General features: G+C 36.1%; 1 protein-coding gene across 2 annotated transcripts in view; it reads right to left on the reverse strand.

The window, feature by feature from the left end:
* Positions 1 to 288: 288 nt before the first annotated feature.
* The window catches only part of GABRG2 (gamma-aminobutyric acid type A receptor subunit gamma2), a 73,803-nt gene continuing 46,790 nt past the window's right edge, over positions 289 to 27,301 (reverse strand). The window contains exons 7-10 of one of the 2 annotated variants that reach the window (XM_067005508.1): positions 7,366 to 7,518; positions 5,110 to 5,315; positions 3,303 to 3,326; positions 289 to 1,836 (exon numbers count right to left, since the gene is read on the reverse strand). In XM_067005508.1, the coding sequence (XP_066861609.1) occupies positions 1,561 to 1,836; positions 3,303 to 3,326; positions 5,110 to 5,315; positions 7,366 to 7,518 (659 nt within the window). In that variant the 3' untranslated portion in view covers positions 289 to 1,560. The remainder of the gene's footprint in view (positions 1,837 to 3,302; positions 3,327 to 5,109; positions 5,316 to 7,365; positions 7,519 to 27,301) is intronic. The other variant, XM_067005509.1, reaches the window with a different exon arrangement.

A 27,301-nucleotide genomic window follows, 5' to 3' on the forward strand; every position in this document is an offset into this window, starting at 1 on the left:
GGAAAACTTACTTTTTTCTCCATTTTAGCTATTAGTAATTCTGTAATGATAATTAAATATCTCCCATTTCAATCTGCAAACCCACATTTCTGGAGGTGACATTTTACATCTTTGACAATAATTATAAAAGAAGTCAGTAATATTTACATGTGCTTAAGGTTGCATAATTGAGCATCATACAGGTTCTGAAAACCAGTGGGTAAGTGGGTTTCAAGATTCAACCAGGTGGGCTGAATTTTTTAAATACACATAAACTGCATAAATATGATTTAGTAGCCAAGACACTCTTTGTTCCCTTTTATTTTCAAGGCTATCTATAAACTGTGTGCTAGCTATGGTGTTAGGGTTTGTTTAGTAAAGGTACTCACAGAGTGAAAAGCATCACTAGCAACAACTATTGCTGATCAATGATGAATGGGCAGAGAATTGTATGCATATACATAATATAAAACCTAATATTTCAAAACGAACTTGAAGTTCTTATGTAAAAATGTCTACAATAAAAGCTATTTCCTGACTGGATTAAAGAGGAAAGAAAAAAAACGTTGCGTGAGGAAAATAGAGTTCAAAGAGTTCAACATGGGAAAAAACAATGGAAACACATGGATTAAATTTAGAAGCTGATCTTGCAATGTATAATTACTGGAAATTCAGTTGAAATATAGCAACATTATCAATGGAAAATGAAGGCTACAACTGCAGCAGACGTGTACAGTACACTTTATGAGCTATTATATTGGCCATACAGATTTGTCTACATGTTATTTATTTGAATCCTTAAGGCTTCTCTAATGTCTTACATGAAAGTGCTGTCTGCTTGGATCTTCCATGCATGAGGGAAAGGGGAAATTTTTCAAGGAAAAATGTTTTTAATCCACATTTCAATTACAATAGCACAGCCAGAGACACAAAATAAAAGACAATACTTTATGGTACCTTTGTTTCATTTATTTTGGCCCCCAGAAGATGCATGCACTAGACTTTATGTACTACAAGGTATTGAAATATTTACAGCATTGTACATGTGCTCTTAAAGGGATGGCAAAGGGAAAGGTCTGTTTTTATTTTGGTGGGAGTAGAAGTTACTTTCCTAGCTTAATAATACCTATTCAAAGTGAGAGATGACTCTTCCAAAAAGAAAAGCCCACAGAGAATAAAGCTATAGCATAATTATAGCCAATGTTAACAAACTGTACAGTACTTTACCTGGGAATTCTCTCTGTCACTTCTGTTTGAAATGGCAGTGCCAACTATTAAGTGACGTTGCCATGCTCCCCTTGCCCTGTTTGCTCTGTTTCTCTATTCCATCAGGTATAGCTGTATATTACCTATTTATAAGATTTTTATTTTGAATTATTTCAACATGTTGAACGGACATTTAATTCACAACAACCTGATGGCAATTTTTGGACAAATGATATGATTGATATTTACTGGGTTATGGCACTAAAGAATTCAGACCACTATAAAGCGCGTCATAAATACTTCAAGTGGACTTAGGAAACCATCTCTCTAAGAAATTCAGTGAGTAAGGCTCATATCACTGATTTCCTTTTGCATTTAAAGGTAAAGATATGATACCCAATACACCAGGTTAAACAAACAGAAGGCAGTTGGGAAGAAGATGCGGGCATAGGAGTCCATTTTGGCAATGCGGATATGTATTCTTCCATGCCTCCATGCTCCTGTTCGACAATCCTCAAAGCAGCAAAAAAAACTAGCACAGTCCTTGCCATCGAGACACTCATACCCATATTCTTCATCCCTTTCTTGGAGGTGTGTAGCATTGTTCATTTGAATAGTAGCTGATCGAGGTCGGATGTCAATTGTAGGTGCCTAAGGTGGAGTGGCAAAAAAGAAAAAGATGGCAGGAGGGAGACACTCTGTTATTATCATCAGACCAACAGGGAGACAGACTGATGGGCAACACATGAATGATGGTTCTGCATGGGGTACATGGCAAATTGCTAAGAAGTTCTAATGGTAATATTACCTTGAACTTGTTAAAATCAGTTGCATCATACGCTTTAATTTTACAGGAAAGCAGCACAGATCAATATCAAGTTAACAGTTGTGGACGATTAGCTTTAATGCCGAAGTACACAATAGAGGTTGAAGTAAACATTCAGGAACGTAATTGGTGGTATTTTGAATTGAATTTGTTTTAGACTTTACATAGCTGCTTGATATACGAAGGCAATTTGGGTGTTGCACGTGGACAGCACTGAAATAATCAATTGGAAATGCAGGATTATTTTTAATATAGGGCTGGTTCATGTTTAGACATGGGCAAATATATATATGGAAAAAAAAGTCAAAAAGTGGGTCTTTTGAATAAGGTTGGGAGAATCTTGATAAGACTCTCCAGCAGTTTGAATGCATGCAGTTCACCATCTACTAATGTTCATCAACTAGAAGATTCAGTGTGTTCCAGATTTTATGTGGTAAGTATACATATACATATATTTGGAATCAATTGAGCAAATTAAACATTTAAAATATGATTAAGCAGTTGGTGAACACTAGTATGAAAAGTCTTATAATTTCTTGGTGATAGATACTAGGGTAAAATTACAATAATTCGATTCCATGAGTATGTAAATTTCTTGGCTTTAATTTGATTTTTTTTTGTTTTTTTTTTTTTTTTGTTTTTGGACAAAATCTCTGCATTTCTGAATGAAGATAAGATTTAGATGTAGAACATAGATATATTTGCTAATTTGCTAAGAATGTGTTGATCCAGTGACAGCATTAATAAACATATGCATCTTAAACCCTTTCAAAACTCTGACTTTTTTTTTTTTTTTTTTTTTTTTGCATAAGAAACAGCATTTGATGATGACAATGAATTTTGTTCAGGTCAACATCAGACCAGATATGGTTTTATAATTTGAAGCTAAATAGCAAAGGTTAAACAGAGGGATCAGAGCTGAGTTCTAAAAGGGTGTAGTGCAGGTTTCTGGTGTAGCTGGTGGCATTGGATCCCATGGGCAATTGAGTAAGAGACAAGCAGAAAGGTTTTCAACACATTAAACTCTCTTAATTCATGCGATCCAATAATGTTGGTCACTCTTGAACTTAGGGTAAGTTCAAAACCATAGTGAATCAGTATTTGGGCTGCTGAATCAACTCTACATATTATTTAGAAATACATAATCATTCTACTTAACTAGGAAGTTGCCTTGAATAGAATGGATGTCTACTTAAAAACAAACAAACAAACAATAGCACTCTCATGTAAGCTCTAATAGTTAAATTCAGCAGTTGCATGCAGTGAATTTCCATTCCAAAAAACTTTATACCTTGAAGGAAAACATCCGAAGAAGCTTTCATTTTGTAGACAGAAAAGAGAATCAGAAGATTTTGTTTTAAATTAAAGAAAGAAAGAAAAGAAAGAGAAAAAAAATGTAAATTAAAAATATGTTTCTAAAACATAGTCAAAAAGAACTAAATTTATAGAAAGGTTGGGGTGATAGCCATTTCAACAAGTATCTATGATATAAAACCCCACATTTTTGTCTTGTCACTGACTTGTAGCTACATCTGGGCCAAAGACAGAACATCAAACTTCAGTTGATCTTTTCATATTCCCGGTAGATTCCAATCTTTTATGCTGAACTGTTTTAAAAGAGGAAACTGATCACAATTTATGAATGCAAGTTTTAGAAAAAAATCTCTTTACCTGCAGACTGGGTGCTGAAGACTCTACTCTTAAGATTTCTAGACTCTTGGTTTAGGATTTGGGCATCTGTTATATTTCTGTTTGTCCCTAGATGGTCACAGATAGTAATGTAAAGAACAATCTCTAACTCAACTCATTTTGAGTTAATCTTTGCTCTTTTGCATATGGAAAACGTAGGTGCACACGAACAGCAATTTATTTCAGCCTGAGCCAGGCCAGAATGTGTCACTCTCCAGAAGTTCTTATTTCTTTTGACCAAAAGAGAGCCTGTGATGAAATCCAAATTGAAAGTAAGGTGAAAATTCTTCCGTTAGGGATGTTTTGCTGACTATTTATCCACTACAGTGTACATCTGCTATTCTTTTTTTAGCGACTTTCTCAAAAAGCTTCTAGGGGTGGAATTATAAAAATGACATGTAATAAAAAGGATTTTAATACATTTTGTTGTATTTATTTATATTTGCTATATATTATAACTAAGAGAGAATATCTTAAGTCCTTGAAGATTTTAGCAAAGCAAATCCAAGTGGTTTTGTTTTTTCCCTAGATGTTTGAAAATATTCCTAATTAATATAAAACTATGTGTCCTTCACATTTTACAGAGGCATATTTGGCTTCTTTGAAGAAGATTGAGTTACTTTTTATTCCCTCTAGTATTTTACACTAATTCTTTTCACCTCACAGGTTCTAGACAACACACTTTTCTTCCCTTTTGCAATGGGTTGAAGTCTGTCCTGGACAAGACAAGCACATATTTCTACCTATCTGGGAAAGGTCCCAGACCTCTACTGAGGGTATTTCCAGGATTTTTTTTTCACTGTGGCTATTATATGGGTGCATGCTACACAATAAAAAATAAAAAAAAGTATAAGTAACATTGCAAACTGTTGCCAAATCACCTTCAAAGAGAGAGAAATAGATGAAGAAGGGAGAAAATACAAGAAAAAGAAGATAAGGAAACAATTAAAAGGAAACAGATGCTTAAGGGGGAATTAGAAAAAAGCACAGTCCATAGGTTGAATATAAAAGATTAAATGTAGTCCTGATAATAAGAAAAACAGAATCACATCAATAAGACAGACATAAGTTAATGGCAGAGAATATTACTAAAGCTAAAACAGAAAAGCTGACAGTTCTTCCGTAAAGGTCATAGCAAGAACTCTTTCTATAGCATAAATAAGGGTTTTGGTGATAGTTGTGATTTGCAGAACAATTTGGCTAAAAGGGCCCTTATTCTAAGAAATTAGTTTCTTTGGCATCCATACAACTAATATATGAGCTTTTAATTATCAAGATGAATGTTTTTATTCCTAATAGTACAAAAGAAGAGTATATATGTAATAGCAAACTTTCAAATGAAAGTACAGGTATGAGGAGGGATGTAAACCTAGTTGAATTTTATACCTTGCTGGTAAAAAGATACATACTGGATTTTTCTTCTTTTTGTCTTTATCCTTGCTTGGCTTTCTGTTGCTGACAAAGTAGTGCAAAGTTCCATATTCCACCAGCGCAGAGAAAACAAAAATAAAGCAGACTGATACAAAAAGATCCATTGCCGTCACATAGGAGACTTTTGGAAGAGATTTACGAGCAATTGTACTTAAGGTGGTCATTGTCAGGACAGTTGTAATGCCTGGTAAATAGACAGAAAACAACAGAAATGTTATTACTTCCGGTAACAAACCAACTTTGCCAGTTGTCTCTGACTGTTTCTGAAGGATGCCTGGAGTTCTGACATACAGCAAAAATGTCAAACGGCACATCCCAAGCAGTGAAATGTGGATATAAGTAAGAGCTTCAAGGATTAACAGGGAGTGTGAATCATTTTTGGATAGTCACTGAGAGTGCTGCCCTGCAAAATACGTTCATTAGTTGGATTCTGGTTCCAAGAATGTATTTTATTTATTTATTTATTTATGTAGTTTATGTAGTTTAGGTTTTAGGCATCCTTAGTTTATTTTTAACTGAGAAATTGAGTTTTAGGGTTTGTGTACTTGTCTACTTAAACAGAGAGAACTTCTGTCAGAGTGAGAAGTCATAGCAGAGAATGGAAATAGGTCTATCGCTTCAGTTCATAATTCATTGTATTCTCAAGGCCCATCTAAAACTTTCCATGCTGTCAGGTTAAGTTTCATTTATTGACTTGATATTGGTAATGGTAACAGTGCCAGTAAGAAACACATTTACAGCCATTATATGAGAGAGAAATTCATGAAAATTCTTAAGAAAGCTTGTAACCAAGATGAAAATTTAGGAGAGGTTGTGTATATATCTGCATATGTGCCACATAAAGAAAGAAGACTGTTTCCTTTCTCCTCATTCAAATGCATTCTAAATGTTCGCAAAAGATGCTAGCCCCAGATTCCCACACACATTCTTTGCTGCTGGTTATTTAAGTGATTTGTAAATAAAGCTGGATGGGAGAGTCTCTCAGGGCTCTTTGTAACTGCCATGCTGTGAGGTCAGATTTCTTGCAGTGCCAGAGGAGTGTTTCTTCTGGCCTTTGTAAGTGATTGTAGTCTATAACTGAGAGCTACTATGATATGCCTCACCTTCCCTTCTCCTTTCAGAACATTATTCCCTGTACTGTCATGAGAAGAGCATTAAAAATGCATCAGAACATTTAAAATCCATCACAATTTTTAGGGCGAATTTCATAACCACTGACTTCACCTCCTCAGAGGTATGAATAGACTAGTTCTCAACAGTGACCAATCTGTATTGTACATCTAAACAAACAAACAAAAAGAGCTGAATGCATTTATTAATTATCTACTTTTTAAAAGCTGATTTTATGACCTTGTTTTAGCATGAAAAGGCAATAAAACATTTAAAACAGTTTTGTTATGGGGGCCACTGCTTCTCTATTCCTCTGGTTCTTTCAAGGGAGCTCTTTAAGCAAAATGTTGTCCTTTATTTTGTAATCCAGTGCTCTTTGCTGCATTTCTATGAAGAAATATAACTGCAAAAGGAAAAACTAAAATGATTTTTCTTTGCGTGGCTTTAGTAGAGAAGTAGAAAATCGAGTGTTTCTACCTGTCTCCACAGTCAGTCCACGTTGTTAATTCTTACAGATCCAGCTGATTTGTACAAGCAAGTGAATTTGGTAGCTCTTAGTTTATTTGTGCAACAGCATGCTAACTGTGTAGAAACTGCTAATTCTGATTAAATGCATGTCACATTTACGTGTATAGGATTTTAGATACCACCAAATTCAGTAGATTTTGTGGTCTGAAGGCTACATTTGACTTTTGGTCCCTGAAGTAGAAGTCAGGTATTACACTCCTTCTTTCAACTGTCACACAGAAAGATTGTTTCATTCTTGGCATTATTTTCATTTGTATTGCTAGCCACTATGATATAGAAGTAGAGCAAATAAAACTAATGCATTGTTGTGCCTAATCCAGAAATGTTTTGGTGTTTATAAAATACTACTGTTATCAGAAAAGGGGCAAAAGCTTTTATTAGAGGCAATCTACAGTACTCCTAGTTAGGGTCTGCCATAGTAAAATGGAAAAGAGAGAAATATGGTTTAAGCTGTTGTTCCTTGGAAATGATTACATCTCTCTAAATGATGAGAACTTGTGAAAAACTGTCTTTTCTCTTACATTTAGAAACCTCTATAGAGGTGTTAACTGAACATCATAATGCTTGAACAAAAGCAGGAAGGTAAAACAACTCACCCAGTGATGTTCTGGCTGGAACTGCATCCTTGTTAATCCAGAAAGAGACCCAGGACAGCACAACGATAAGCGTGCAGGGAATGTAGGTCTGAATAGTGAAATAACCCATTCTCCTGCTCAGGTTAAAGTAAACAGACATGACTACATAGTCTCCTGTAAAATAAACGCATATTGAGATAGGATAATATGTTTAAAAACAAGTCATAGAATTTCTAGGTGCTAGGTAGGGCTTTCCTATTCTATGTCTGAAGTGTATGCAAGTCATACATGTAACTGCAATGTCAGATTGCAAGGGTAATCTCCCTTGCGTACATAGCACAGCAGGCTTCTTCCTTACCATGTCACTCGACATAATGTGGAGATGCCTGGATGGTCCTCTCACAGCAACTGACTGACTGCTGGTGGTCCAGCACACCTCCAGTCACCATCCTGTCCCTGTTAGCATACTCACAGCTCTGCTCTCAAATAATGCATGCTTTCAGATGTACTTTCTAAATTATTCAAGTCTCAACTATTTTTCAGGGCAATGTTGTCTCAGTAATTAATTTTCGATTTGCCTGCAGATCTTCTTTTATATTATCTCCTCTAAGAGGATTGGAACCCATGTTTGCCCAAAAAGTACCCAAAAAGGCTATATATTACTCTGGTGTGCATACCACATAATTTATATTCGAGCATTCAATAGCTTTGTGATTCTATTCTGTTTCTTTTTCCCTGTCAAACTATTAAATAAATTACATCTGGATTCAGGATTAAAGCAATGCTTCAGGTTTTGATGTATTTCTTCTAAACTAAAAAAAAAACCTTAGATCTCATCTTTTCTTCAGCATACAGCACTCCTGGGAAATCTTGATTGCAAAAGAATTGCAAAACCCCAGGCTGCAAAAAACTTCATTGCAATTCTGTGAAAAACAGTCCAGAGAGAAGTCTTGAACTGAAACAGAATAGGATTTGTAAATCCAGAATAAGATACTTTTCCACAGATATCAAAGAGACTCTGTGGATAATGTGTATTCTGCTTAGATCAGTACCGTTACTTAACAGTGAGTTTTCTGTTTTTAGGCATAATTAAAATTTTTATTTCCCCAGAATAATCCCTTTAAATCTAGTCACAGAAGAAACTTCAGAGCTCATTTTTCAGGTGGTGCTTTTTTTTTTTTTTTTTTTCAGAGTGAATGTCCCTATCCCAGGGATTAACTGGTTTATAATTTGTCATTATAAGAAAATCAGAAACTTAAAAAAGCAAATGGTGTATGTGTGATTTACAAGGCGATCTGGTTGAATATAAGCAACCAGCTTTAACAATTAGGTGTTGTCTGATTATCCCCTTAATTCACAGATAATCTTGTGTTTGTCCTTCATGTACAATAAACTTCAGCCATAAAACTGAAGCCAGAATCATTCTTCATCTCTGTAGATCATTTGTTAATTTCCTAGAAAGTGACTATTTCATCAATTTGAGGAATTAATTTTTATTCATTCACCTTCATATATGCAATTTTAATAATTGGTATTTCAAATTTGTATGGTATTATTTCTTCCAGGTATATTATGGTAGAGATAACTCAAAGCAGTAGTTGTATTACTTCAAAGCAAAGTCTCAAAGAAAAGGCCGTTTTCATGTGCAGTGTTGTTATGTTACTTTAATGAGACAAAGAAGTACCAGAAGAAAAATGGGAAATATAAACCCAAACGTATATGAGAATGTAAAAATTTACAAAAGATGAGCTCAGCATTGAAATAAAATTTGGCTGTTTTCTCTCTGCTTTTACTTCTTTTTCTCAAGTTGTAAATGCTATAGACCGTCTTGTGGAGTAGCTGAGCAGATATATTGGATCCTAGGTAACTACTTCTTTCCTATATTTTGTCCATATTTTTTGTCTTGTACTTGGACAGGTCTTTTTGGTGGTTTTAGCACTCTTGCCTTGTAGAATCTTTTGCTCAAAAGAATAGAATATATCAGGATCTGTTACAGAAGCCAAAGCTGTCGCTCAGAGGTGTTATAGCCACATCCAAAACTCAGCTGAAACCTGTGCTGGAAAATTCAGCAGATAAATCCACCTGACATAGACCAGGGTGTTCTGCGAAGGCTTATGTAGAGCCTCCATGTTCAGTAACACTGTATGCAACTCCAGTCAAATGCTGGTGCGAATAACACACAAATACACATATGTATACAGAGAGAGAGAGTAGCTTCAGTCCTTCCATTTTATAGACCATTTTCACAAACACTGTTTTACCGTGTTTTCTCTAGAAAACCTTATGCAGATTATCTTGGCTCCATGGAGATTTGTTTGGATTTTTCCCTTAATACAAGTAGTGTTTTTGCATAGTTAAGCTATCACAGAAATATTTTACAAATATTTCTTTTATATATTATTTTAAAATATATATATATTTTTTTCAAAATATAATACATAAGAGCTTTAAAATGTTAACTAACTTGTAAAGGGCTTGGTCCATTCAGCAGCAGTGGGACATTACTTTGAAATCTCTATTAGCTCAATGACATGCTTCCAATCCCTAATATTCTGTGATTCTGAGAGGACAATCTGTTTACACAGAGCAACAGCAGTGTCCTGATAGAGCATTTGCTACAAAAATTGGAGACAGTCCAGGTGGAAGTGTTTTGCATATAAATGAACACAATTCCCACTGCTTTTTTTATTTTTATTTTTTGTTTGTTTATTTTGTTTTTAAACACTGGACTTCTTAACCAATTATGTTTAGAAATAGTATATCTCTACTAACATGTTCCAAAAGTTAAAAGTAATGCAATTGTTCTAGATTTTGTTCATCTCTCACTAATGTCATTGCAGTTACTTTTATGGAAGGACTTTGTTTCCTAATGGATGCAAAAGTAAAACAAACAACAATAAGAACCCACCACCACCAAAAAAAAACACACAACAAACCACTCCAGAATGATATGCACAGGAAATGTTTTTTATCGGCTCCTGGAAATCGTAGAGAAAGCCCATAGAATTATTCTTACAGACCTTATTTCTTATACCTTGTAGAATCTGAAACATTTTAGTGAAAGCTCAAGGAATCAAAAGAACTCATAGATACTTTAATAGGCTTTAATATATCTATGAATGGAGAAGTAAAATCAGAGGAACTTGGAACCTCAGTGTCCAGTATAACTTGCCAGGCGGCATGGAGGTGACCAGTCTGAAGAAGCATTTAATGATACGTAAATTCTTTTCAATTAAATCTTGCTTTCTAATCTGAAAGCCTGCTGGAGCTGCAAACATTGTTGTGTTGTGGAGTAAATTATGCTATTTCAGAGAATCTTACTAAAGAAAGGAATAATGTTAATACCACAGAGGAATTTTATTTATTCCTTACCTTGCTTGGTTAGGATTTTGGGAAGTTGGATGTGCTGATAATTTTTCTCAATAATGAGCATATGACAGGAAATGCCATGATGAGGCAGTGCAGTAATTCTTTAATGTACTGAATTTAACTAGTCTTTTTTTCTAATCTAGCCTTTAACTAATATTAAACTAATTGTAAATAAAGCAATAAGGAAAACAGGAGTAAGTGGTGGGATGCTTCAGAGAATCATGGTGTTAGGTGTTGCCTAGTTTATGCAGGTGATGTAATGGTGTAACAGCAGGCCTTCTAGATGCTACACGGTTTTGAATAAGACAATCATTCTGGCAATAATAAAATACGTAATGCTATAGAAGCACACAAATTAATGCAAGACCAAAGACATGCAATTTATCACCATACCAGTTGTCACAGAACACACGGTAAAGTGTATTGAGTCCTCTGTGGAACATGGACTTGGCAGTACATTGCTTTAATCCCACTTGTCATGAGTTAAAACCATTATCTCTTATAATGGAATCTTGCCCCAGCCATGTTTTTATCCAACTTTGCTCTTTTCTGACTTTATTCATGGTCTTCTCTGCTCTTCACCTGGGACCAATTTAAATGCTCGTTGTTATTTTCAGGTTGACTCTGTGCCTGAGGTCATTTTCACTCCTGGTGTGGTGCCTACATGAAGCTGTCAAGCTAAGACTCTATTTTAGTCAAAAATGACCAGAGTTGATACCTTAGCACATTGTTTCTCACTAGCCCTCATTTGGTAAATTGATATTTTTTTCATTATTACTTCATCCTCTTTCCCTGAGCTGTGGCTCTTGTTTATCCCATTTTTTCTGCCACAGCAAGAGAGGTTCTCAGACTGCCAGATTGCTATTTGGAGGACTGATAAACTTTCGGACTTTTCTAGAAATGACTGATAATGCAACCTGACAGTATCTTGGTAACACAGCATAACTAACTACTTAACATTTGGCACCCTAATTAGAAAACTTTGGATTTAGCCTTTCACTAGAGATCTTATCATCCTGCCCATTTTATGATGTATATACAACATTGTATATGTCTAGAAAAGAGCTAGCTTTTTTTTTTTTTTTTTTTTTGAGAAACACTCTATTGCCCTTGGAAAAAATAATCTTATGTTGAAGAGCATAAAAAGTCATCCTTCATATATTTAGACATCATTCCCCTACCATCCACATGAATATGCATATATCCTCTATTCATCTGTGTGAGTATATATAGATAGATAGACATAGTCTGAAGGTATGATAATCAGTTGAGCAATTTCTTCAGTAACATGTATTTGAATTTTTAAACCAGAATGCAATCCCTTGGGAAAATGCTATTCAGATCATACTTATATGCATGTATAAATACTCATATCATATTTTCTACTAAATGCATATTCCTGCTGATTATGTTCAGATCAGGAGACGCAGGGCAGGATTCTGACTTGAGGCACAGCCTCCTCATGCTGCTATTCTGAATGGGAAGCTGAAGATTTCTCTTGGCAATAATCCTTGTTACATGTAGAGAAAGTGCATGGACCATAAATCACATCTAGAGTAGGATATAGTTTGAAAGGGAGATGCATAACATCAGTATCCAGTGATTATGACCTTAGTAAGCCCTTACAAAAGGTTGTATTTCAAAGGGCCTTGTGCCATTCTAATTTATACAGTCTCAAAGCAGTCTGAGAACTTTAAGCTCTTCCTTCCATGTACTTGTGTGATACGGTAATTTGAATACTTGATTCAGGCTCTGCTAGACATTAGGGGAAGTGAATTCATGATTTGAGGAACCATCTGTGCATCCATCCTGGCCTAAGTCCCAAAGGTTCAATAGAAGGAATTAGTCGTGCCAGGAAGCGTAGCTGGGGGGGCATACGCTGCACTTGGCTGATTTAATAAGCACAGTGGGTGTGATCCTTCACTGCGTCCTGGTTGTGGAATTGCTTATACCTGTGCAAAGCAAATGGCAAATTATACCTATTAGTACTCTCTTTATGCCTGTTTAAGTGACTGTGCAAAGTGTGAGGTACTGGGGAAACAAGTCTCTAATTTGTGCTCAGAAGTGATTTGGAAGCTAGTACAAATGGTAGAGAAAAGAACAGCTTTCTAACATCCCAGGAAATTGGTGCCTTAATTATAGTTCAGGTAGCAACACTTACAGCCCAGATCATCTCACCCTTACTATTATAAGATTCTGTTTTCTCTTGTTTAAAACACCACTAGTTTTATATTATAAAAAAAAATGCAGAAAAGCTTCAGAAATTTTATATTGGCCACCTGACCAAGTTATTCGTATGTGTCAGTTCATTCTCATAGTCAGTTTTGGAGTGGAGAAAATTGAATGTTTCATTTCTGTTAAACATATGGAGTTTGTAACAGGGAAATTCAATTAGGCAAAGGGCTGGCCTTTTTATATGTTGGCATTTCTGTGAAAATGCTTCATGGCTAAGTTAACAGTTTGGAAAACAACAAATGTGTTCACAGACATAGGAAGTTCTTTGAGAAGTTATAACACTTAGTTTTGTCTAGCTCCATGCTACCTCTGTTTCGTACCAGGCTACGTGCTGCCTTGAAGAGCACAACAAAAACAGATGGATGCTCACACAATGAAATGTCTCTTTCCTTCTCAAACCTTATTTGTTCCTTTAGACAGTGCAATACCTGAAATCTCCAGAAATTCTCTGAGTGTTGAAAGCATATAGAGCATGAGGTCCTTGCCTCATGCTGACTCTGCAGTGGAAGAGCTCTTCTCCCCCAAGAACTGGAGGTATTCTATCCCAGGGTCTGAAAATGAGTTTCCTGGAGTATTTGACTACATTGAATATTTTTGCCTGTGTATAATTTTATGAAAATATAGCTCTGTTTTAGTAATTCTAATAATATTTGTAATTTAGCACTTTTCATCCTTGCATGAAATGTAAGAATCTGTGGAGAAAAAAATTCTATACCAGAATATTGATGATGAATCAGTAACTGGCAGAAAAAATGCTACCAAGTAGCTTTATAATGTCTCTTAAAAATTTGAACTCTTCCAGGTGCATTTTGAAACTTTTTATTAAAAAAAAAAAAAAAAAAAGACAGTGGTATTATGAGCCAAAATCTCCCAGAATTTTTCATATAGGCCATAATTTGTTCTTTAAGGTCTGATCAAATTACTGGCAACTGGGATTTAACATAAGTCACTGTTTATGTAGTAAGTAACAGGCACAATTTTGTTCATGCAGCCAATAGCAGCCACATGGTGCATACAGACCCAGACTTACACCAGCTGTCCAGATTTCCACTGTTTTTTTTTCTCTTCTTAATTTAAATAGAAACTAAATAGAAAAGAGCAAGAACCTGTAAAAAATTTGTTTGGGAAACCATATGAAAATATAGATAGAAATGGAACCTTTTCTCAGTTAACTTATATAAACGAGTACATAAATACATGACTTGTTATATATGGAAAACCCTTTTTAGTTCATCTTTCTGGATGGACTGTATATAGGAAAAATGCAAACAAAAAAATCGTGCCACAGGAGGGCACTGTCACCTCAGAATGGAAATGAGCAACGATTGTAAGTCTGCCAGTGGAAAACTGAATCTTAAAATTTTCTATGATTATTCCTCATATTGATTTATATGGCCACTCGAATGGCCTGACTTCTATGGCTATATTAATACAGGAACACTTATAAGAATATAACTAATTCCTGTATGATAGAAATATTAGCGAAGTAATATCACCTTTGTGCTACACATAATGAGTTTAAACTTCATAAATTGTTAATGAAGAACATCCACGGCAGCAGAATTTATTTTGTTTTGCTCATAAATAACTAATAGAAACATCACTGTTCTCTCTCTCTCTCTCACTGTTAACGTGGCCAAAGGTCTCATTTTCTGTTTGGTGGAGATCACAGCTAACACTGTTTTGTTTTTGTTTGGTTTTGTTTGTTTAAGAAAGAACAGATAAAATGTAGTTTAATGGAAAAGACGTGTTTTCTTGTTTATAGTCATGGTACATGGAAATACCATTAAAAAAGTAACAGTTCTATATATACCTCCTTTAAGCTAGGAACTGTAGTTGTAAACTTCTTGCCAGCAGCACTCTAGGTAAGCTCTCACTCTGAATCAATCTCAGTAAAAAAGACGCAAGGGAAGGTCACTTGTATTGTGATGTATTTGAAAGATCAAAATTCAAACCCATGTCAGACTGTGGGCTGTACAGTAGAGCTCTAATCTTGGATGAAAAATCATGTAAATAGTTTAAGATTGGTGTACGTGTTCTGATGCATCTTCACTTGGCTTTTGTCCCCATCTCTTTTCTTGCCTTGACAGAGCCTGTGTTTGGAATACTTTCTGGCATTTTTTGTTTTGGTTGAGGGTAGCAAGTCAGCCTGAAACTGCAGTTCAGTGATATGTCTTGCACTGTTACGGTGATATAAGGAAAACATAATATTCCTTTCTGAACACACAATTTTCTGTGAGTATTCAGATTTAACCTACACAAATGACTCTCTTGTATAACATCTAAAATGACACATTTTGATGTTTTTTTCTTTCCACTGGATCAGGATGTTCTTAGGTCTGCCTAGTTCAGTACTAATGAAATAGAACTTCTAAAATTGGTCATTTGTCACATGAGGAGATGCTGACATTAGCTTCTCCTTGTGGTATGTTTTTACATATGTCATAGTAAAATCATTTGGGTCAAAGTCTTTGATCACAGTGTCACATAAATGAATTTTCATTAAGATAAGACAAATTTAATCACAGTGCTGATCGTAAGCTGATATTTATGAGTTTTATCGGCATCCACAGCCAGAAAGAAGAGACTCTGGGGAAAAGGCACAATCAGACACTGTACCCTAGATACCTGACCATGACACTTTCTCATTATCTCATCCTTTGTCAGATACCTTTTTCATTGTTACTTTACTTCACAGTTTTTGTCCTTTCATTGACTCATTTTTGGACTGCATAAGTGCCAGACAGCTTCAGAAAATAATTAAGTCTCTTTTCAAAACATTCTCTTTCCCTCTGAGGTTTAACAGTGAAATACCAGTATTGTGTCATAGGAAGTCATGATGTGAAATAAAATACAGTGAATGTTTAGCCTGTGGGGCAAAGAAAGAAAGAAAGAAAATCTGACATGGCATTGTAGATATTTGCTTGCAGTAGTCTTGAAGCACTCAGAAGCAGTCTCATTCTCTACCTGACTGCTGGCGGTTGCTCTGCCTGGGTGTTATGTAAAGGACAAGGCAATTCATGGTCATCACTGATCCAACACGGCAGCTGTACTAAGTGACTTCCATCCCAATTCTAAATATCCATTTCTAAGCTACGATTATAGCTTGATTATGTAATGGGGTAAAACAACATTAAGACTTTCACAAAGCTTGTACTGTAGTCCATTTATATAAGATTATCTCTGGGTTTGAGATAGCTGCAAGCCTGGTTTTCAATTTATATTCCAAAGGATGAATCCTAACTACATTGAACAGCAGGATGGAGGGCAGAAGAAGATATCCTGTTTTGTTTGTTTGTTTGTTTGTTTTTCTCTGTTTTTAAAGAGTAACGTGTATGTCTGTGAATGCATCTGATGTCAAACACCTTGATTTCCTCCAGGACCAGGGGGAAGGGGAGCTGAAATTAGTTTGCATTTGTGCGAAATGACAACCCCAGCTGATGAAAATCCTTGTAAAATGAGATGAATCATTATAGCTATCCAAGCAAATGAAATTTCTTTATGTATGACATGACTTTCTGCCCAACAGTTCTGATATTTTTTTGGTCCTTGGCCACTCGTTCCACTTGAAGTGCTGTTTTCTCAGTTCATTTGACAGAATGTGTTCCACTTCTCATTAGTTTCTAATTATAGGAGGAAAAAATGTAATGATGCTAGACAGTAATTAAAATCTTTTATTGTTGTTCCTACCTTCGCTTTGAATTCACAGAGATAAGCTTCACCCTAAGATATTTTTATAGGTGAAAAATATCAGTATGTGGAAGTGTCTTGAGGGACCGAAGGTAAACTTAAGTGTGTATGTTTCTAAGGCTCTCTCTGTGAATAGTTCAAATCTGAAAGAAAAACGAACTAAGCCTATTTTTATTTTTTTTCCTAGTTGACTTAATTACAAATAACTGATCTTTTTTGTTTGTCTTTGAAGACAGCTAAGCTACTACAGTGGCATTATCAAACACAGGAGGATTTTTAGTGTGCAGGATTAGTGTTCAGATGTGGTAGCAGCATGATGTAATAGGTTGCAGCTGCTGTGAGGGAGCCATTATGCTCCAGTGTGTAAATAATCTGCAAATTAAAGAACCTTCTGCTCCTTTCCCGCTCCCCTCTTCCCTAGGAAGCATCAGCCCAGCTCAGCATCCCATCTCTCGGCAGTTAAAAGTGGTTAGGTTTCTAAATAATCTGTGTGATTTATTGTGGTACAAAACAGGATCAGATAGATGAGGAAATGTGAGGCTCACAGAAATCTCAGGGAAAATGAAAAAGCAAAGAGCCACAATTTCCAGGTACCACAACCAGTTGGGATGCTGTTCTGTGCTGGCATCCTGCATCCTTGGATCTTTTGGATGTCTGGTTGTTTTCTGAAAAGCCAAGTAAAGGTTGTCCCCTTCAAAAAACAAAACCAATAATAATAATAATAAATTAGACCTATAGCTAAGGGCTCCACATTTGTTTAAAGTAAGGATTTGATTCATTTGGAATATTTGAGGTATTATCAGTCTTATAATAAGTTTTGTGTTTTTTTTTTTTTGAGATGCAGTGAGATCATGTGATATGAACAAATAAGAAATATGTTTTATCATATTCCATTCATTTCAAGGTATCCAGATGGTATACCCATTTTCTGGAAGTATCTGATCCTCTCTGCTCTTAAATACAGGAGATAACTAGTTTGTTTCCATTCTTCAGTGCATGAAGTACACCACATACCTGGTACTTTAGATCAGTCACGCTATCAGGATTATGAAACTGCTTGAAATAAGAATTGTCAAAGCTATGTACATTTTATGTTAAAATTTCAGCAGTTTGTGTCAAGGAAAAAAGTACAAGATGCTTTTTTTTTTTTTTACAGGGGTGGTAATGCACAATGTTTATACTCTACCATGGGTCTATATTGGGAGTTTCTAGACAACTGTGTGAAGGATTTGTGTGAAAAGGGAGTGTGGGCAACTCCAGGGATAATAAGAATCATGTCAGATGTAACAAAAAAAAAAAAAAAAAAAAAGAAAAAAAAATGTAGGAATGAAGTTCAAGAAAATGGAGCTTTGATGCCTAGATTATTGAGGCTTTAACAATTGCTAACATTAAGTACCTGTGAGAACAAAGTTAGAAGTGAATGGTCAATCAAGAGAGACAGAGAGATCCCAAAGGGAGTCAGATCTCAGGTGAGCTAATTCCTGTCATAGTGACATCTCAGCTCAGCTGACGTTAGACCTTGGAGCTCTGTTGTGGTCAAAGGATGAATCTACGCACAGAACTACTCCAGCTTCAACAGGAAGACCCACATGCCATCATGCCACTTATGTGCCTACTGCAGACTTCCTGAAAGTCTTTCAGGAGTGGTTGAAAATTAAATACAAGTAGATACATTCAATGAACTCCACAATAGAAGAAGAAAAATGATTTATTATGTCTAGTCTAAATAACAGACTTACAGATGAGTTAGCAAACTCCCTGGAATTAGCAGTATTTCACAAGCTTTGTGCATGTCCTGGTTGCTGAAGTGACTGCAGAGGACTAATGCAGCTCATACAACAGTACTGCTTGGATTTGCTTTTACATCCTTCTAAATTGTCTTGTGTGGCAAAGGTCATCCTGGAATTCCTCTGAAGGCCTTCCGTTCTGAGAGGACAGAAGAGGAATTTGAGGATACTGTACATTTAATCTTTGGTCTTAATGTTTCCAGTTATTTTCAGAGCCAGGAGACAGTATTACATAACCCGAGGCTGCAATAAGACTTGATGTTTTCTTCTACTTCCTCTCCAGAGGAGAAAAGGCATGACTGCATGGAGGCAAAGTTCTGCAGGGAAGCTATGGTTTTCACAGATTCGTTCTGTCTTAACCCCCCGCAGCAAAAGTAATATTTATAAAAGAAAGTGCCACTTGAACACCAGCATCTTGCTTCCACTGAATGCACAGTCAGATCACTAGAAAGACAGTACGATAAACAAAGAGCCCAAGGGATGCTGGGAGGAAAACAACATGCTTTATTGCTCAACTTTCAGCACTATATTTATTTTAGAATCTTAATTTCATTTATTTTTGGCTTTCTTTAAATATTTTAGAAGGTTCCATTAGCACATATTTAGTTTTAACCCCCCTGGAAACGAATCTATGTAACCAAGAAAAGACTAAAACTCACCCGGGTGTGAGATACCGCAAGGCACAAAAGGAGCAAAAGTAGCCCAGATCAAAAGCAACTTTCTCCAGAGCTCAGTATGATCAGCTACCAAATGTCGGGGGCTTCAGAGAGCTAGGGCTGCTCAGTAATAAAAGAAGATGACTTTGAGCACAAGAAGCCAACACCAATACATATTAAAAAATAAATTGGCTCCTTGAAAGACAACATAGCCCAAAAATATCTCAAAGAAGCAGGGTGGATTATTGGTTAGGACACTGAAGCAGCAGGCAAGATATCTTAGGTCTAATCTCAAGTCTTTCCATGAACAACTGTAGGGCTGTAGGACAACTATTTCTCTTCTCCCAGCTCATCTTTCCTGTCATGGAGGTTTGGGAACATTTGTGCAGTATGTACTTCAACATCTGACAGATTCCACTCTGAACTTAAGTGAAAATATTTAATGGGAGTGGCTGAGGGAGAAAAATTATTCTTTGATGTCATTGCATAATATATGATTTATATTTTTTGTCTATTTATGCTTATTATATAATTTTTCTCTGCTTTTATACCCCAAAGAAAAGTTCATGTAACAGAATTTTGGAAAAGAATATAGACCCTCATATACTAGGGCTTCCAAGAAATAAGAATATTAAAGATGACACATGATAGTTAAATTATTGCATTGTCATCTAGGACTCAATCCCTGAACCTTGTCTTGCCCATATTCACACTCTGACTAACCACTAAATAATATGGCATCTGCAATGACTATAGTAATTCTGAACTTCCTGATATTTCTGATTCTTACATGGTACTCCTGTAGGTGAGTGGTAACCAAATCATACATTTGGAGGTTAATTAAAATTTAAGTAATTAAAAATTTGTATTAGAATTTCTCACTTTAAACTTCTATTTTTTCCCTCTGTTGAATATTGACATAAATATATATATATTATATATTATATAGCAAATATATATATGTATATAGCAAAAAGATAACTATATTGCTTACAAACGTGTGGTTTTGTCTTAGAGGTTCAATGTTGAAAAGCTTGCAGAGCTCTGCAGGGAGTCCTCTCCATCAGCTTCCACTTCTACTTATTGGCATTCCTCAGTAACTGTTATTTACCCTAATATTCCAGAAGATAAAGGCAGGAAGAGAGGATGTTCACAGACCTTGTTATACTGTGTTCTAATGCTAAGTTCTTGTTGAAGATTTTCCAGTATGAGTGTGTAGGAATTCCAGTGCATATCTTAGTATTCATTTGCATTAACAAGAAGTAGCTGAATCTGTTTCCTTGTTATATAAAGCAAACACCAGAAAAGTAAATTGTCAATTCCAGCATAGGCTTTTTAGCATTCAGCACCACTATGCTAGCATGGAAGAATAAGAAGGAAAAAAAAAAAAAAAAAAAATAGTAAAAGAAAAACAAGAGGAAATGGCAGTATTTAGCCTGTAGCATTTGGAATTTGTTAATGAGGATTTTGTTATGGAGCTGGAATAATCAGCAGCAAATGCAATTTCTGTTGAGGAAAATTTTGACCAAAAGTGTTGCATTTAAATGCATTCTCCTGTATAAAATAATGATCATCTACATGTCACAGTGTATGGTTGTGCAGACATATATTCAAGCTATTGCTACAAGGATCAGCATGGGCACAAGAAGTGGCATAGCTGGGACAGTATGCTGTTTTATGCAGACTGATCATCAGCAGAAAGTTAGCCCAAGCTCCCCGTGTTCAAAGGTTTGTCCAGTTTGTCCTGGGCATGCCTGTGTATGTAAGGGGAATGGAAGAAGTGAGAAGAATGAGTTTGTGAGTTTTTGGTAGCTATTTGTGAAATCAACTCATCAATGTTTTAAGAATTACAATAACGGTGTACTATGGTATAATCTTGCTCTTACTGCCCATATGCAGTAGTGTATGGTCTATTTGCATTCCAGGAAAGCAAACTTTGAGCTCTTACTGCTTATGCTGCATGACATCTTTCTCAACCTGCCCTCAAACCTGCCGCTCAAATGCTGTCAGGGTTCCCAGTGTTGGTACTACTCCTTTGTGGGCTAGGTAATTTTTCTTTCATGTTTCTTTCTAGTGCCACATTATTGCCCGTGAAAAGAATGACTATATTTTTGAGACGTGGACACTGGTAGAATGACCCTCAGAAACAGGTGACTGTAAGAAACACGTTTCTTAGACTGTCCAGTACAAGGAAGCTTCCCAGCTATGCATGCAACCTACAGAGCTACTTCAGTTTTGAGTCACTCCTCCAGTGACAGTAGTGATAGGTCCCATATAGATTATTTTTGAGTCTTTTTAAAGTTGCACAAAAGTGTATTTGGCTTTCTCCCTCCAAGGAAGCTAAGTTACGTTTAGTTCCTACAAATAAATTGAGTTTGGTTGCATTTAACTTGTACAAATAAAATTAGAAATTAAAATTGGCCAATTGTTAGTCTATACTCTGAGAGTGGTCATTCTGGAGAGAATATATAATATATGGCCAATATAGGCATATCTGCATATATGTATTTCAGCTTGCTTCAAAGCTCCCATCCACAATATGGCTCATAAGACTTCATAGCAGAGAAAACACTTTGGATTGGTTAGAGAGCACCTTCTGACTGAGAGAACAGGTGAGACTTGAAAGAAATCGGTTACCTAATCTGAAGCATAGGCATCCTGAAAAATACTCTTCCTTTGGCTACTACAGAGATGTACATTGCTCAGAAGAGCCATACATTCTTCTTTATCTTGCGTGGTCTGGGAATGGGAAAATGGGAATAATAGCGCACTCTGTCTCAGGGAATGTAGACGTGTTGCCTATCTACTTTCTGAGTACATGCTGTCTCATACAAGTAGGTTCTTTCCCATGAGCTGTAATTTTGTTCATCCTTATATGCAAATGTGCTATACTGGGGCAGGTTACTCCCCCTAATGTACATGTTTCAGGAAGGCACCTGTCTCAAGATATTTGGTGACTAATTTAGATTTAGAACTCTAGAATTATTAAGCTCTGTTCATGACAAATTATAAAATATTGTTTATTTCTGTTATATCCTTGATTTCTTAAAATCCTACTCAGACTCGCAATGATTTTTATGAGAAGAATATGGATCTTTATTTAGGTTCACTTGTTGTTTGAGAGTAACTTTTTTATTGTCAACTTTTTGTAAACATCTTAACTTTCTTAAAACCACTTTTAGCATCCAAGTAAACCATTTACCCCTGAAAACCATTTTTTTCCAGTGAGAAATGCGGAAGAATTTGAGATATTTTATTTCATATTCTTAAGTAGATAAATCCGTTATATTGCTGCAAGAGATTACTCCAAGTAATTTGGCTATTTGTTACTTCAGAGTTATATAACTATTAAAATAAGACATTCTATTCTGAATTGCATTTTTTACAACTACTTAGAACAATTCTTAAGTAAAAATATCACAAATGCATTTGTGTTCCAATTTGAGACAATCCTCTAAGAAAGGCTATTGGGGACTAATGTTTGAGAGGTAAACAGCAGCATTGTCATTCTCCTGCTATCAATTTGCCTGAGGACAATGCCTGCTCTGAGAGCAGATTCCAAATTGTTTCTAGTTTCTTGAGCGTTTTGTCTCACAGAAACCAGGTGCAAACCTTCAGCAATGTGCAAATTAATCTTGTTCACAATCACAGCTAACATCACAGCAGAAACATACACTGACAAAAGGAGGTGTTGCAAATTAGTCCAAGGTGTGATTGGTGGGGACATGGAATGGAAACAACTAGCTCTAACAGAAGTTATTTATATGCTAAGAAAGGATATGGCAAATGTGTTTGGGTTTATCTTTAACTTCTTGAGCTTTTTAGGAGGAAATTATTGACATTAAGTAGAAAGTAGAATCTTTGGAGGAAAAAAAAATAAACTGTCAAGCCCAGAATCTCTCCAGCCACCAGAAGGAAAAAAATAATAAATTTTTAAATCAGAGAAAAAGAAATGAAGGCACTGAAGCAGAAGGAACTAGGTTATGGTTAAAATAGTAAATAAGTATCAAGTTTTAAAAAGTTGGTGTTAGAGATAGTGACAGAGACAAACTATGAAAAATGGCAAGTGCAAGAGTAAGGCCACAGGTCTGCATGCAACAGGCCTGAAGAGAATAGGGCTGAAGAGAATGTTTAGTTTGAAGATCATGCCTCAGAAGAAATAGCTATGAAACATGAATAATTTATAACTAGTATTGCCATTTGAAGTCAAACAGATCAAGCTTAGGATGTAAAAAAAATTTTCTTTAGAGACTACAGATACCATCTTGAAGTTTCAGTTACCAGCTTTGCAGGAATAAAGGTAGAGCTTCTAGGTGTGTGTAATCATCCTAGTCCAAATCCTACAAGGTATTTAAATGACTTGCCCTTTTCAAGAGGAAACCTTTGAGGATCCATTTATTTCTCAAATAGGTATATTCAGGATAATGTTCACAGCTACTACAAAACAGGTTCCCCTGGGATTCCATTCCACATCACAGTGTGAATACCATCATGTTGTATGTTTTCAGGCCATGAAGTGTAACCTCTTAATCTTTTTCAAAAATGTGGGGTTATAACACTGTGAATCCCATGGGTTATGTCTTTTTCAAATGTTAAAAGAGGAAAGTTTTAAAACGTTATGTCCTGCAAAGCTTTTAAAAATGACCTGGCAATACTGGATCTAAAACACTGTGTGGCATACAAAGAAGGATGCATTTGGAATGCCCCAGGAGTGAGGTGTGGGAACTGGGGACTGAGAATTACCACGTAGGCTGGACCATACCCTGTGCATAGGTGATGAAGGTGCTGGAAACTAGCTCTCTGTAAGGTCTCCTAGACTGGTTTTTAGAGGAACAGAAAGAGCAGTCAGGCATTGGAATGGGTTGCCCAGGGAAGTGATAGCATCATCGTCCCTGGGGGTGTTCAAGGAAAGGTTGGACCTGGTGCTTAGGGACATGGTTCAGTGGGTGATATTGGTGGCAGGGTGATGGTTGGACCAGATGATCTTGAAGGTCTTTTCCAACCTTAATGATTCTATGATTATATTCTATGATTCTATGAACATCTGCTGTGTTTTTAACTCCATACAGAGCAAAGGCCATGACGGGAGCTAGGCACCAAAAAAAGTTAATATGGCCAAAATAACTACCTAATGGTTTTTGCATTTGTCTTTCTGTGGAGGCTGCTATCATAAAAGATAAAGAGTTGAGATGTGAGGCTGGATGCAGAAATGATACATTGGTTGTTCATATCTCACAGGTATAGCTTGTTACAGAGATTCTCCATGAGGCAAAGTCAGTCACCAAGTTACTTCAGATGCCTCAGATTCCACAAAAGCAAAATAATACAATTGTAAACAGTAACTCCTTACACTCAAGAAAATATTTGTTTTGAAAAGAGTTTATTTCCTGGAAAGGGGGGCTGGCAGTGATGGGGGACTGGAAATGGAAATGCCACCCAGTTTACCTTGAGAAGCTAACGTTCCCACCTGGCAAATACAGCACTCCTCTTCCTCAGTGCTGTACACAGCAGTGGGACTCCCTGTGGGTTCGGCTCTGCTGGCCCCATTCGCCAGCAACTTTGCCATTCACATCTGCATACAGCAGGTGGGAGAGAAAGACTAGCTGGAGCCAACAGAGCATTTAAAATACTTCAGTACAGTGAAAATATATATATATATATATTTTAATGACTAGTTTTTACTGTGGAAATGACAGCAGTGTTGTTCCCAAATTACACGTCAAAGGGTTCCCAACCAGATGAATCTTAAACATTTTATTATTTCTAGTAATAGAACAAGTTCAAAAGAAGACGACTGATGGTAGTTTTTTCAGCTTGGTATATGAGGTAGGTTCCTTACTGTTTCTTGATCCTAACAACTGTATGTGAATAACTTTTTAGGCAAAGCAAAGTGAATGTTTGAAAATATGAACACAGGTGTAAACTAAGTTCTCCAAGCAGCTCTTGGTGTGATATAATTTGTTGTTTAGTTGTATTACCATGAGGTAGCAACCCTGATTTTGGACTCAAATTTTACTATAAGAGAATTTATATCAAGAAGAAACAAAGTTTGTATCCCCCAAGTTTGTTTTACCAAGAATTACAGCCTTGCCATATTAAAAATTATTAGTCCTCATTGCCCTTTTCTAAAAGGCTAATACTTCATTTCAATTTATTTTTATATAGTGTCTTTTAAGTTTTGTGCTTGGGTAGTATCTGTGACACTCCATTCAGATAGGAAAATTAATTATTATCATACATTTATCTTTGATTTTAGCTAGTGAATTTGGAATTCATTTGCCTTACTTATTAAAGTGTAGACTCTCTACATGAAAAACTTTAGCTTGGGATGAATTTCCTCCTCTTAAGAGGTGCTAGAGTCAAATATTATTTTGAGAACATTTGCTCTGCATTATTTTTGTTCGCCCCCCAGGTGTGCTAGAGGATCTTCATACACTTGTTCAGTGACTATTAGAAAATTACTATTTCTTTAATTCACACACCAAAGACAAATTGTTTATCTGAACTATACATAAGATGATTTCCATTTTTCAACTTACAAATATTAGGCTGAAAACTCTGTTTTCCAAAAGCCTCCCAGTAATTTCCCGATTTCAGTTTAATTTCTAATGTTCTCATTGCAGTATTTTTGCTCGTAGACCTTGAGTCCCATCTGGGGCCTGAAATTGCAATGGCTTGTGAAATTTAATTAAAAATGAAACAAATAACGAGTACGGCTTTTTTTAGAGCTTCAAATCTGGTACTGATTAATCTTTTGGTGAAATTTAGAGATGCATATTGCCTTTTATCCTGTTCCTGTAAGAGAAATCAAGGCTATACTATATCAGAACCTCATTGTTTATAATTCTGAATGCATTGATCAACTGTAACTATTAAGACAGAAGTTGCAAAGTGTCAAAAAGACATGTAGAGGGATCAGAGAGGCTGTCTTATAATGCCACAATGCTGTTTTCTGCAGCTGCTCCATACATTTCTCCTGCCAAGAAAGGGTAAGGCATGAATTTGGTCTTGTTAGACTCCAGAGAAACTAAGAGAGCACCTGTGAGGAATGCTTCAGCTGCTGAAAAAGCTTAAATTGGGATTTACATGTCCATTAGGCAGTAGGGAATTCTGCCATGAGATACTAATCTGTAAGAAATCAGCCTTCTGCTCACAGAACTGTTCATTTTTCATTTTTAATTCTCCCTAGACAAAATCTCCTATCACACTGTGAAACAAAAATCCATTTTAAACTTTTAAGAAGGTGACCATAAGAAAGAGTAGGGCCAGAAAGAAGGAGGTAAATTGAGATTTTTTTCATCCCAGTTTATCAGCATCATAAGCAAAACATTATTTCCAAGGGGTATGGTTAATCCTGGAGCCACCTACTGAGGAAGGGGTGGGCATTAAAGCTGGCAAACTCAGCAGGGGAATGTCTGCTTGTGGTTGCTTTTGCACTGAATTGTTTCAGAACTTAACCTCCAGGAGCTGTGGTAACTAAATCGTGAGGATGCAATGATTCATCCCCCTGCACAGAACAGGCACTAACCACCTCTAATGGCGCGCTGACCAGGCGATCTTAGATCAGCCAGCTGGTAGGAAGCTCAGGGACAGTCTTAGTCATTACCAAGCTCTGAAATAAGGCTGCCTTGACAGCTGAGACTACGTCCACACAGAAATTGCCCTGTCCTCTGAGGGATGGGAGGTTACAACCATGCCTTTTCTCTCTGGGGCACTGGTGGGATTTGCTCTCCACAAACAACGTTCCACAAGTTGACAGAAATTTCCTGTTTCTGTATTCCAGTGTTCAGCATGTTAATGTTTTCCTTTTGCATTTTTCTTCGGACTTATTTTTCTTCTCTGACTTAGTTTTCACTATTTGCTAGTAATACATTCTCCCCGGAAAGTTCTCTGCTTTTCTCATCAACAGGGATGCATGATGTCTGCGAATTGACAGGAAAGACTTTTTTCTGCATTATTGCTAAACCTACTGCTACAGTTTTCAACAGTGCTGAGTTAAAAAAAAATAGGCAAAAGAAGAATTTTTGCTTTTCTTCAAATTCAGTAATACTTTTTTTTCTTTCTAGAAAGAAAACAAATGGTAACAGTTTTACAAGAACTCGTTTCATAGCACAGATCCTTAGCTCTGTTGCGAACATAGCTGGAGTGTGACATTGTGTTCTCATAAATTACCCAGGTTACTTATGTTATTTATTTAAGATATTCAGTTCCAAGATGTTG

This window comes from Anser cygnoides, chromosome 14 (genome assembly GCF_040182565.1).
Source record: "Anser cygnoides isolate HZ-2024a breed goose chromosome 14, Taihu_goose_T2T_genome, whole genome shotgun sequence".
NCBI classification, from domain to species: Eukaryota; Metazoa; Chordata; class Aves; order Anseriformes; family Anatidae; genus Anser; species Anser cygnoides.